The sequence below is a fragment of the Pantherophis guttatus genome, chromosome 4 (genome assembly GCF_059756535.1).
Source record: "Pantherophis guttatus breed Tessera chromosome 4, ASM5975653v1, whole genome shotgun sequence".
Lineage (NCBI taxonomy): Eukaryota > Metazoa > Chordata > Lepidosauria > Squamata > Colubridae > Pantherophis > Pantherophis guttatus.
Genome location: NC_142066.1, coordinates 85691686 through 85704908, shown reverse-complemented (window position 1 = coordinate 85704908; position 13223 = coordinate 85691686). Strand labels below are relative to the sequence as shown.

General features: G+C 42.2%; 1 protein-coding gene across 5 annotated transcripts in view; it reads right to left on the bottom strand.

Moving 5' to 3' along the window:
- The window catches only part of PDE1C (phosphodiesterase 1C), a 1150117-nt gene that overhangs the window by 239359 nt on the left and 897535 nt on the right, over nucleotides 1-13223 (bottom strand). For all 5 annotated transcript variants that reach the window (XM_060686088.2, XM_087894093.1, XM_060686092.2 and 2 more), the window contains one exon: nucleotides 10257-10338. In XM_060686088.2, coding sequence (XP_060542071.1) covers nucleotides 10257-10338 — 82 coding nt within the window. The remainder of the gene's footprint in view (nucleotides 1-10256; nucleotides 10339-13223) is intronic.

The window sequence follows — 13223 nt, the reverse complement described above, 5'->3', positions numbered from 1 at the left end:
ATTTATAAAAGGGAGGTTGATGAATTGGAGCAATGGGAGTTAAAGAACGTGTGGGAGTTTTGAACTTTATAATTAGTTAGTTTATTTTAGCATATGTTTGTTAGATGCTATACCCTGTTTTTGCTCTGGGAAGTCAGGGGAGGTGGGGAGGGTGGGATAAGGGTTGGGGTGGGAAAAAAGTGGTGAATAGAGAAATGTTTTAACAGAAGAAAGTATCTACGATTAGAATACAGGAGTTGCTCAGACACTAAAGGAGGAGAATATTTCACAGCAAAGAAGTTAGAAAGGAGAGAGGAGGAGAGGGTAGAAAGAGGAGATGGAGGGAGAGGAATGGAAGAAAGGAGAGGAGGAAGGGAAGGGGACAGGAGTAGGAGTGAAGGTGAGAAGGGGGGAAGAAGAGAGAAGTGGGGGAAAGGAAAAGGAAGTAGGATGAGGTAGGAGAGGAGGAAGGAGAAAGTAGGAGAGAAGAGGAGGGAGGGAAGGGAAAGAAAGGAGGAGAAGAAGAAGGTTTGTTGTGGAATGAGGGAAGAAAGAGAAGAAGAGCAACTCCAAATGTAATTAAAATGTCTTATTTTAATGCTTTCTTTAAGGGAAACATGTATATGTAGGATTTATCAGGTCCTCATTTTACCTACCTTAGAAAGGATGGAAGGCTGAGTCAACCTTGAGCCTGGTGAGATTTGAACTTGCAGTAATTTCAGGCAGCAGATGTAAGTGGATGTTAATTAGTCTGCTGAGCCACCAGAGCTCTTTTGTTGGAATTTTGTTGATTTCTTCTCATCATTGGTGATGGTAGGTGCCTGGGTTGGGTCACGGTGGCTAAGCCACTACCGATCTGAAGATGGTAATCGTAGGGACTGTACCCGATAGCCGTCCAGGCCCAGTCACAGCAGCCCAATTGCCTGTTTGGTGTCAGGAAGGCAGGATCAGGTATGGGGTGGGGGGAGGAAAGCAGCCCAACTGCCCCTTTGGTGTCAGGAAGGCAGGATCAGGTTATTATTATTGTTGTTGTTGCTGCTGCTATTGTTTTATTATTGTTATTATTATTAATGCTAATAATTATTATTAATGATAAAGACCCAGTTTGGAAAATGAAATTTATAAGCGTAACGTAACAATGGAAACATAATGCTTCTTTAATTGCATCTATAAAGAGAAAGGCAATAGACTCCTTTTAATCCTAATCACTGCATTTGATTTACAAGAGAAAAATAATCATCAGATATACTGTAGTGTGAGATATTTTCTGTAACTTATATAAAAAATTAGCCATTACAGAAATGCAAACTATAATTTATCCTATAATAAATTATTTCTATTTCACAACAATAAAGCTGGAAATTATTATTCATTGTTTATAGTAATAGCTAGAGAAACAGAAGCATTAAAATATGTCTATGGATGAAAAATGTAATTATACTTCCACATAATCCTTTTATTTAATTTAGTTGCATGAAACACAAAACCCATTTTTCAGTCAATAGGATTCTTGCTTGTCTCAAAAATGGGGATAATCAACATAACAGTTCAGAACTGATCACTTCTCTTAGATAAGTGCTTATCTGTCAAATAAGAAACTCACTAATAGCCAATTTGGTCATTTCCCATCCCTTATATCAAAAGACATCTGAAAGGGTAGAAATACTTACTACTTACCCATCAGATGCTATAATTACACTCATAGACACCCAATATGGGAACTTTTGGGTCAATATCATTCCAACTGCACTATTACGGGCAAATGAAAATATGTTTCTACTTAACATGTGACTCCAGGAATGTAATTTTACACAAATTTATCAAAGTAAATTCCCTAAAGATGAATGAAAAGGATTGCACTACTCAAACGTGCACATTATTTTAGACTGGGTTTAAGCACAGAGGGCAGAAGCATCCACAAGAAGTAAATGAAGTCAAGACAGCTGATGTAATTGTGTAACTGAAGGCCTGTCCTTTCCTCCATGCATTAGTAGGCTAAAAAAGCAAGGACAAAGGGGTTAATTTGATGTATGGCAACTTCAGAACAAGATGAGAGTGACTGTATATTCCTATTATTATTACTCCATTTTCATGCAAAATTGGAAGTGGCTTTCACAATTTAAATTGTACTCTGTATACATGAATTTTAAGTATGTGTGTATGTGTATATATAACCCAATAAACATATCATGCATATGTACATAAAGTTTTATCTTTTGTCTATCCCAAAATAACTTGAAATTTAGTTAAATAATTAGGGAAGTTGAAACCTAGGTACTATAGTAACTGTGCTCAATTTATTTTGTGACTTTTGTGACTTCAGACTACCCTCAATGGCAGATTCAGTCAAAAAGCGCTGAATAGTGCTTTTGAATATAGCATTGTCATTAATGTATTCAGGAAAGAGTGCAACTGTTGACATTCCTGACTGATTCTGCTTCTTTTACATCTACGGATACAGCTAGGTGAAGAATATCTAAATTGCAAATATGTTTGATCAGTGTAATCTCATGCAGGACAGGCTATATTCCTTCTTTCAAACCTAATACCTTCAGATTACCAGAATAGCTAGCTACAGGCCTCTGTTCAATTCCCCAAGGAATCAGCCATTTCTCTTCTGTTTGTTTATGAGAAAGTTCTGTGACTAAAGCCAGCGGAATTATAGAATAGTTGTAACAATGTAAGCTTTTTTTTTCAAAAGCTCAAGTGGACCACACATTTCCTTCTTTATTTCTTTCCTTGATATTGCTTCCTTCTCCAAATGGAAAGAGAAAACCATCTCCAGAGTAAGAATAGAGAAAATCCAACCTTCCTAAACTGACGTATGAGATGTTTGTTCTAGGAAAAACCAGACTAGCCAAAGTTAACAAGACATTTATATCTGGAGAACAACAAGTTGGGGAAGGCTAACTTAAAAAAATAAAAAAATAGAGGCAAAGCCTATTGCTGTCATTGGCAACTATAGATTTTATTTTTTTATTTTTTTATTTTTTTATTATTTATTTATTTATTTATTTATTTATTTATTTATTTATTTATTTATTTTTATAATAAATAAAGGAAGGACTCAGGGCAGTGAACAGCCAAGATCAAATACATAAATATAAAAGTTAAAAACAATTTAAAACCAGATTAAATACTTTGGCCCACAATTAAAAGATCCCATTAAAATCCAATTTAAAATTTAAAACTGTCAAAATTAGGCTAGCCTGGCTTGCTGGAATAGCAAAGTCTTCAGGGCACAGTGGAAGGTACGCAAGTCCAGGATCCTTCATACCTCCAGGAGCAGCTCGTTCCAGAGGGCAGGAGCCCCCACTGAGAAGGCTCTCCCCCGGGGGGTCGCCAGTCGACATTGTCTGACCGATGGCACCCCAAGGAACCCCACCCTGTGGGAGTGTACTGCCTGGTGGGAGGCTGTCGGTAGCAGAAGGCGGTCCCGTAAGTACCCAGATCCTAAACCATGGAGCGCTTTAAAGATGTTAATCAACACCTTGAATCGCACCTGGAAGACCACTGGGAGCCAATGCAGCTCGCGCAGGAGAGGTGATACATGGGAGTGCCCCGCCACTCCCATAATCACCCGTGTGGCCGCATTTTGGACCAGCTGGAGCCTCCGGATGCTCTTCAAGGGGAACCCCATGTAGAGAGCATTGCAGTAGTCCAGTCGGGAAGTGACGAGGGCATGAGTGACCATGTGCAGGGAGTCCCGATCCAGAAAGGGACGCAACTGGCCACGGCCGTCATATGCTCTTCTAAAGACAGCTGCGCATCCAGTAGGGCATCCAAGTTGCAAGCCCTCTCCATGGGGGCCAATGACTTGCCCCCAATAGCCAGTGATGGCACCAGCTGGCTATATCGGGAAGCCAGGAGCCACAGTCACTCAGTCTTGGAAGGGTTGAGTCAGAGTCTGTTTCTCCCCATCCAGACCCGCATGGCCTCCAGGCACCGGGACATCACTTCAAGGGCATCATTGGGGTGGTCTGGGGTGGAAATGTACAGCTGCGTGTCATCAGCGTACTGATGGTACTTCACCCCAAAGCCATGGATGATCTCACCCAGCGGCTTCACATAAATGTTGAACAGAAGGGGTGAGAGGACTGACCCCTGCGGCACCCCACACATAAGGCGCCTCGAGGACAACCTCTGCCCCCCTGCCAACACAAACTGCAACCAGTCAGAGAGAAAGGAGGAGAACCACCGTAATACGATGCCCCCAACCCCTAGCCCCTCCAGCCGGCGCAGCATGATACCATGGTCGATGGTATCAAAAGCGCTGAGAGATCTAATAGGACCAGGACAGAGGAACAACCCCTGTCCCGAGCCCTCCAGAGATCATCAACCAATGCGACCAATGCCGTTTCCGTGCTGTACCCAGGCCTGAAACCAGACTGGAACGGGTCTAGATAGACAGCGTCATTCAGGTGCTGGAGAAGCTGTCACACAACCACATTCTCAACAACCTTCGACACAAAGTGAAGGTTGGAGACTGGACGGTAATTCGCCAAAACAGCCGGATCCAGAGAAGGCTTCTTGAGGAGGGGCCTCACCACCGCCTCTTTCAAGATGGAAGGCAAGAAACCCTCACTCAACAAAGCATTAATGATCCTCTGGAGCCAGCCTCAGGTAACCTCCTGGGAAGCCAGCACCAACCAGGAGGGACACGGGTCCAATAAACATGTGGCCGTGCTAAGCCTCCCCAGAATCCTGTCCACGTCCTCGGGAGCCACAGGGTCAAACTCCTCCCAAATAATATTCTCAAGACCCACCTCCATCATCCCATCTGGATCCACCCAGTCAGAGTCCAAGCCTTCCCGAATTTGAGCAATTTTGTCATGCAGATATTGCGCAAAATCCTCAGCTCGACCCTGCAAGATTTAAATTTATTCAGTTAAAAAACAGAGAGCAAAGAACCGAAACTGGCTTTAAAATCTATTAAACATCTGCTGTTTGCTTAGCATGTTCTCAAAGGCTGGGCTTCCTTTTGCCAGGCAAAGGGCAAAAATTAAAAACTGTTACTTGAATAATCAGCAGAAAAAGACATGGATGACAACAGCTATGAAAGTCTCCTATCAAATAAGCCTGCTACAGCCTCAGACAGAAGGATCTTTACATCTTCTAAGCCACCATTGAGCAATGACAATTACATTCCATTGCAGTTTGGCCTGACTGATAAGAAAGCAGACTGGTTTTAGATATCTCACTACACTGATGGTTAAAAATTGTCTTTTCAAAATAAATTAGTTTAAAAACAACTTTGACAGTAAAATTGAATCATGGTACAATATAACATGCTCATTCACTGAAAATTTTATTATAAAAACAAAATATCGAACTGCAGAATATGAGCAAAGTTATATTTCACTCTAAAGATATTTCAATCAAAAATTTATTTTGTGAGTTCATGATTTAATCTTTTTAAATTACATAATTTATCTTTGTCTGATTTTTGAAGATTTTAGACTACCAGTTCTTGTGACTCTCAAATTTGTCTGTATTCCTGATACAATATTTCTCATTTTGATTTGCAAAATGTAACAGATACACATTTGTGATGTTGCTATTTTTATTATCCTATTGATATTTTACAGGCAGACTCCTGTTTGGGGCATTTATTTATTTAATCATAGTAAACACCATATATAAGCAAATGACAAAAAGTGATACAAAACTCTATCTTGCTGTATATTGTCAAAATATCACCTGCAGGATTGTAATGGGTGGAGATTGTGTTGTGATATTAGAATAAGTTTGGAAAAAAATCATGGGATGAATTGCATTTATCACTATTAGGTAGAATTTCTGTAATTAAGATGAATATTTCACCAAAAATGCTTTTTTTATTTCAGACATTACCAATTCTTATAACCGATAATCGATTTAAACAATGGTAGAAGGATATTTCTAACTTCATAAGACAAGGGAAAAAAACAAGAATTAGACATAAGCTACTGCAAGATGCTAAAGAAAGAGGGGTTTGGGTCTACCAGACATGAAACTGTATTTTGATGCATGCAGTTTGACTTGGGCAAAAGAATGGCCTCCAGAATAACAGGTTACTTGAATTAGAGGGCCATGAATTAAGATTTGGATGGCATGGTTACTTATGGTATGATAAAGGCAAAAGTAATGTTGATTTCAATAACCATCTTGTTAGATGTGTCATACTAAGAGTTTGGAGTAAATATAAATCAAGGCTCTCTATGAAGTTGCCTCTTTGGGTGTCATCACAGGAAGCCTTCTTCAGAAAAGAAATGATGACAAATCCAGACTGGCTGTTATATGGTAAAATTTTATCTTTCAATTCTGGTGACCCAATAATAAAACCAAGGGAGGGAAGAACTTGAATCAGAAGATTACATATGCCACTGCTTTACCTATCAACAACTGAAATAAAAGTTTAAACTGGATTTTAAAAGTTATGGATTTGACTTTGTTAAAAATGAATTGGCATAATTTCATTATGTGGCAATGATGAACATATTATTGCTAAAATCTAAAAAATGTTATTGAAATTGAATATGGAATTGAATATGTAAAACATTATATGATTCAGTAGGCAAGAAACTTTGGATAGAATGTGATGTTTGAACAATGGGAAAATTTGTGGATGAAGGGTTTAAAATTTACATTAAATTATAATCTAAAAGAAAATTTCTATAAGATTATGTATCATTGGTATTTAACGCCAGATAGAATAGAATAGAATAGATTTTTTTATTGGCCAAGTGTGATTGGACACACAAGAAATTTATCTTGGTTCATATGCTCTCAGTGTACATTAAATAAACGATACGTTAATCAAGATAAGTTATCTAAGATGTACAAAGGTATATCAAATGAATGCTGGAAATGTAAAAAATAAAAAGGGGACCTTTTATCATCTATGGTGGACATGTGATAAAGCAAAAAAAAAAATTGGAGTATGATTCTTATTTTAATACAATTCTTTTTTAAAATGGAGATAAAAATAAAACCAGAACTTTTCCTTTTGGGTTTAATGGAAAAAGAACTAGAGAAAAAAAATTGGAACTTTGTTACTATATATGTTGACAGTAGCAAGACTATTGTATGCACAAAAATGGAAGGATACTTTGATTCCTATTATGGACAAATGGTTGCAAAAATTGATGGTGTTGGCTGAAATGGCAAAATTGACCACTTTGATTAAAGAAAAGAACATAAGTACTTTTGTTTCCACATGGAGACCACTTCTAAATTTCATACTTGATGTGAAAAAGAATGAAACTTTGACTTTGGGATTTACTGATCAGACTGATAGATCTTTATAGAAATGGCTTGTTTATACTATTAGAAAAAGCAAAAAGTTATGATTTGATGTTAACACCTTATTTTACTGTAACAGGGAGAGCCAGAAGTCCATGCTTCTTTTTTTTTCTTTCCTTACTTCTCCTTCCTCTTTCCCTCCCCACTGCTTTCCTATTTACTTTGTATTTTGTATTTTACATTACTTTATAACAATAAAAAATATTAACTGTAAAAAAAAATCTCAGCTGGCTACAGATGCCCCTGCCTTAACCCTTCTGGTATTTCTATAACTACTAATCTAATCTTTCATGGTTAGATTGGTTTATTCATGGTTTGAAGCAGTGGTGGGATTCTATCGGTTTGCACCGGTTCGGTAGAACTGGTTGTTAAGTAGTTAAGCAGTTTGGAGAACTGGTTGTTAAAAGAAATCTCCTTTTGTTTTTTTTCCCCCACTTTACAGAATTAATCCTATAAGGAATTACAACATTCAGTGTTGTTTCCTAGCCTAATCTTTATTGCCCTGCTTACAGAAACTGCCTCTCCAGCAGTATGCTTACACTTACTGTCACTTCCGGTTCCGGAGGTTCTCAGAGGTTTTTTTTTTTTTTTTGCTTGACTTTCTTAAAGGGGAAGGGTTGTTTTAAGCTTTTTACACCACTGTTGGGAGGAAATACTCCCCTGTTGGAGTTCTTCCAGCCAGGGTGCAATGATCACCACTTTGAAGAAATAATTGAATAACGAAGCAGAAACTTTTAATGACAAGGAACCAAGATGAGTGACATTTAGCATGGCTTCTTGGCTAGCTAGAAAAATTGACATTTAAACGTGAGTTTACATACCCTTTCTGACTTTTGGTCTAAAACTGGTTTTTGGTGGTTTAATTCTGTGCTTGGTGATGTTTAATCCTGTGTTTAGTGATGGGATAATTTTCCCTATTCAGCTTTGTTTGGAAAGAAAAATGTTAATCTCTGTTCCTGAAAAGAAGCAGCTTTGGAAATCTGACTAATTCTGTGTCTATTTGTTCTGGTAATTGGTTTAACAAGCAACAGATACTCTGTTTGCTCCTTTGCTTCATTCTGGAGAGTTTAAATGACCTCTCTGCTAAAGGCTGACCTCTGCTGACCTCTCTTCACTTGGCTGCTGATAGTTATCATTCCATTTTAACTATTTTAATTCCTCAAGGTGCTCTGGCACCCTCCCTGATTTGTAACTCTAGTTTGCAGGTATTTCTAATCTAATGACTGGTATTTAGGGCAGCTTTTTGCAAGCAAAGAAGCTTTTTGTATTTTTGTACAGGTAATCCTTGATTTACAACAGTTACAATGGCACTGGAAAAAGTGACTTATAACCGTTTTTCACACTTATGACCATTGCAGCAAACTGTCATTAGGGCAAAGAAGGGATGCCACATGACCACCCAGCCATGCCCACCAAGTCACATGAAGCACCACAGTTGTTAAATGAGTGACACGGTTGTTAAGAATGCTGCAACAGGCATAAATGATGAGCAGTCATAAGTGCGAGAACCAGTCAAAAGTGTGAGGAACTGTCAGAAATAACTTTTTTCAGCCCTCTGGGTAGTCCCTATCAGCATATGGACTACTCAGAGGGCTGAAAAAGTTATTTTTGACTGGTCCTCGCACTTTTGACCAGTCCTCACACTTATGACTGTCCTCACATTTTATGTTTTTTGCCCTATCTTGTCACCATGGTGAAGAGAAGCAGTTGTGAAATGAGTGACATGATTGTTAAGAATGCTGCAACGGGCATAAATGTGAGGATGGTCATAAGTGTGAGGACCAGTCAAAAGTGCGAGGACCGGTCAGAAATGACTTTTTTCAGCCCTCTGAGTAGTCCCTATACACATAGCCACGGCCACTCGGTCACATGATCAGCTAGCCACGCCCACCTAGTCATATGACCTCCAAGCCATGCCCACCCAAACAAGCCATGCCCACAGAACTGGTTGTTAAAAAAATTGAATCCCACCACTGGTTTGAAGGTTTGTTCAAGAAACTCTCATTGCATTGACATTTCAATATTTCAGTTTTAGCACTGAAGGTACTGAACCAAGCAACCAAGGTACTGAAAAGTTTTAGCACTGGTAAACTCCTTCCCAGTTCATATAGCAGAATGTCATCTTTGACAGCCCTTATAATGTGAGCAACATATATTTCACATTTGTTTCACATCATATATTTATTTATTTATTTATTTTATTTTATTTCTATACCGCCCTACTCCTGAAGGACTCAGGGCGGTACACAGCCAAACAATAAAACACATACATACAAAATTTAAAAGTAGAATAAAATCAAATTAAATAATTTTGGCCCCAACAAATTTAAAACCCAAAACTTTTAAAACCAATTTAAAATTGAATGTATAAAATACTAAAAGGTATTTAAAAATTAAAAATCTTTTATAAAAGAGGGAGAAAATTAGGCCAGGCCTGCCTGGTGAAATAGTAAGGTCTTTAAAGTGCGGCGGAAGGTGCGCAGATCCGGGATCCTCCGTATCTCTGGGGGGAGCTCGTTCCAGATAGTAGGTGCCCCCACAGAGAAGGCTCTCCCCCTGGGGGCCGCCAGTCGGCATTGTTTGGCTGATGGCACCCGAAGGAGCCCCTCTCTATGGGAGCGTACCGGCCGGTGGGAGGCTATTGGTGGTAGTAGGCGGTCCCGCAAGTACCCAGGTCCTAAGCCATGGAGCGCTTTAAAGGTGGTAACCAAAACCTTGAAGCGCACCTGGAAGACCACCGGGAGCCAGTGCAGCTCGCGCAGGAGGGGTGTTACATGGGAACGCCATGTCGCTCCCATTACCACCCGCACGGCCGCACTCTGCGCCAGTTGGAGCCTCCGGGTGCTCCTCAAGGGGAGCCCCCTGTAGAGAGTGTTGCAATAGTCCAGGCGGGAGGTGACAAGGGCATGAGTGACCGTGCGTAACGAGTCCCGATATATAAATCTGTTCAGATATTGTCAGCTTCAGACCCTGGAAATCTTGGGTTTACCTACCTATTTGAGACTGAGGGACCATAGTGGATTTACGATCACACAGTGGGGAAAAGGGAAGGCCTAACTTTGCTTCTTTGTCACCCTGAAAAGTAGAAGGAGAGAACAAAATATCACAAGAATGTGAGAGACACAATGTTCATTTTCATAGTCTTCCCTTTCATCCCAATGTTCTGTGATTTTAAATCTCATGCAGAAAAGAACATACAATTTGGCCTAACCATTTTTGAAATGTATAAGTATTACCTAGAGAGAGTTCATTAGTCAGATTTTCATTTTTTTTTACTTAAAACAGCATTTTTTGTTTGTTTGTTTATGTTTTATTAAATTTGTATACCGCCCTACTCCCGAAGGACTCAGGGTGGTGAACAGGCACAGAATAAAATACAGAAATACAAAAGTTAGAAACAATTTAAAACCAAATTAAATAATTTAGCCCAAGACAATTAAAAATCCCAATAATTTAAAACAAATTAAAATTTCAGTTTAAAAATTTAAAAGAAAGAGGAGAAAATTAGGCCAGGCTGGCTTGCTGGAATAGGAGGGTCTTAAGAGCATGGTAGAAAGTGCGCAGATCCGGAATCCTCTGTATCTCCGGGGGGAGCTTGTTCCAGATAGTGGGTGCCCCCACAGAGAAGACCCTCCCCCTGGGGGCCGCCAGTCGACACTGCTTATGAGAGCGTACCGGCCGGTGGGAGGCTGTTTGTGATAGTAGGCGGTCCCGTAAATAACCAGGTCCTAAGCCATGGAGCGCTCTAAAGGTGGTAACCAAAACCTTGAAGCGCACCCAGAAGACCACCGGGAGCCAGTGCAGCTCGCGCAGGAGAGGTGTCACATGGGAGCGCCATGTTGCTCCCATAACCACCTGCGCAGCCGCACTCTGCGCCAGTTGGAGCCTCCGGGTGCTCCTCAAGGTGAGCCCCATGTAGAGAGTATTACAATAGTCCAGACGGGAGGTGACGAGGGCATGAGTGACTGTGTGTAGTGAGTCCTGATCCAGAAAGGGACGCAACTGGCGAATCTGGCGAACCTGATGAAAGATCCTCCCGGTCACGGCCGTCAAGTGCTCTTCTAAAGACAGCCATGAATCCAGGAGGATGCCCAAGTTGCGAGCCCTCTCCGTGGGGGCCAGCGATTCACCCCCAATAGTCAGCGATGGCGTCAACTGACTATATCGGAACGTCGGAAACCACAGCCACTCGGTCTTGGATGGGTTGAGCCTGAGCCTGTTCCTCCCCATCCAGATCCGCACGGCCTCCAGACACTGGGATATCACTTCAAGGGCATCGTTGGGGTGGTCCGGGGTGGAGATGTACAGCTGGGTATCATCAGTGTACTGATGGTACTTCACCCCAAAACCACAAATGATCTCGCCCAGCAGCTTTACATATATGTTGAACAGAAGGGGCGAGAGGACCGACCCTTGTGGCACCCCACATATGAGGGGCCTCGGGGTTGACCTCTGCCCCCCTGCCAACACAGACTGCAACCGGTCGGAGAGAAAGGAGGAGAACCACCATAGTACAGTGCCCCCCACCCCTACCTCTTCCAACCGGTGCAGCATGATACCATGAATGATGGTATCAAAAGCCGCTGAGAGATCTAATAGGACCAGGACAGAGGAGCAACCCCTGTCCCGAGCCCTCCAGAGATCATCTACCAACGTGACCAATGCCGTTTCCATGCTGTACCCAGGCATGAAGCCCAACTGGAACGGATCCAGATATGTCGTTTCATCCAGGTACTGGGGGAGCTGTCACGCAACCACACTTTCAACAACCTTCACCACAAAACGAAGGTTGGAGACCGGATGATAATTAGCCAACACTGCTGAGTCCAGGGAAGGCTTCTTGAGGAGAGGCCTCACCACCGCCTCTTTCAAGGTGGCGGGGAAGTCACCCTCACCCAATGAAGCATTTATAATCCCCTGGAGCCAGCCTCGCATCACCTCTCGGGAAGCCAGCACTAAGCAGGAGGGGCACGGGTCCAATAAACAAGTGGTCGCATTCCGTCTGCCCAGAATCCTGTCCACGTCTTCAGGGGTCACATGATCAAACTCATCCCAGATAACATTCTCAAGACCTGCCCCAGTCCCTCCCCCTGAGACTACCCAGTCGGAGTCCAAATCTTCCCAGATCTGAGTGATTTTGTCATACAGATACTGAACAAAATCCTCGGCTCTACCCTCCAAGGGATCCTCCCGCGCTTCCTGGTGGAGCAGGGAGTGGGTCACCCTAAACAGGGCAGCCGGGCGGTTATCTGATGATGCAATAAGAGCAGCAAAATAGCTACATTTCGCTGCTTTTATCGCCACTAGGTAATTCCTAATATGAGATCTTACCAGTGTCCGGTCCGATTCTGAAAGACTGGCCCTCCAACTACTCTCTAGGCGTCTTTTCCGGTGCTTCAACTCCCTCAGCTCCTCAGTGAACCAAGGAGCCAAATGAGATCGGCGCCGGGTCAGAGGCCGCAAAGGCATGACCCAATCCAGAGCTCCAGCGGCCGCCCTATCCCAGGCAGCCACTAGGTCTCCAGCCGAGGCATGTGCCAGAGCCTCAGGAAATAGCCCAAGCTCCATCTGGAACCTGTCAGGTTCCATCAGGCGCCTGGGGAGGAACCATCTTACCGGCTCCGCCTCCCTGCGGTGGGGTGCAGCGGTTCGAAGGTCAAGATGAAGGAGAGAGTGATCTGACCATGACAAGGGCTCGGTAACTATATCCCCTATCTCAAGATCACTCAACCACAGTCCAGAGACAAAAACCAAATCCAGCATGTTTCCCCCTGTGTGGGTAGGGCCATGAATTAACTGGGTCAGGTCCATGGCTGTCATGGAAGCCCTAAACTCCTGAGCCACCTCAGATGCCTCACCCATGGACGGCAAGTTGAAATCCCCCATGACCATAAGCCTAGGGGTCTCAACCGCCACCGCGGTGATGACGTTGAGTAGCTCGGGCAGGGCTGCTGCCCGAG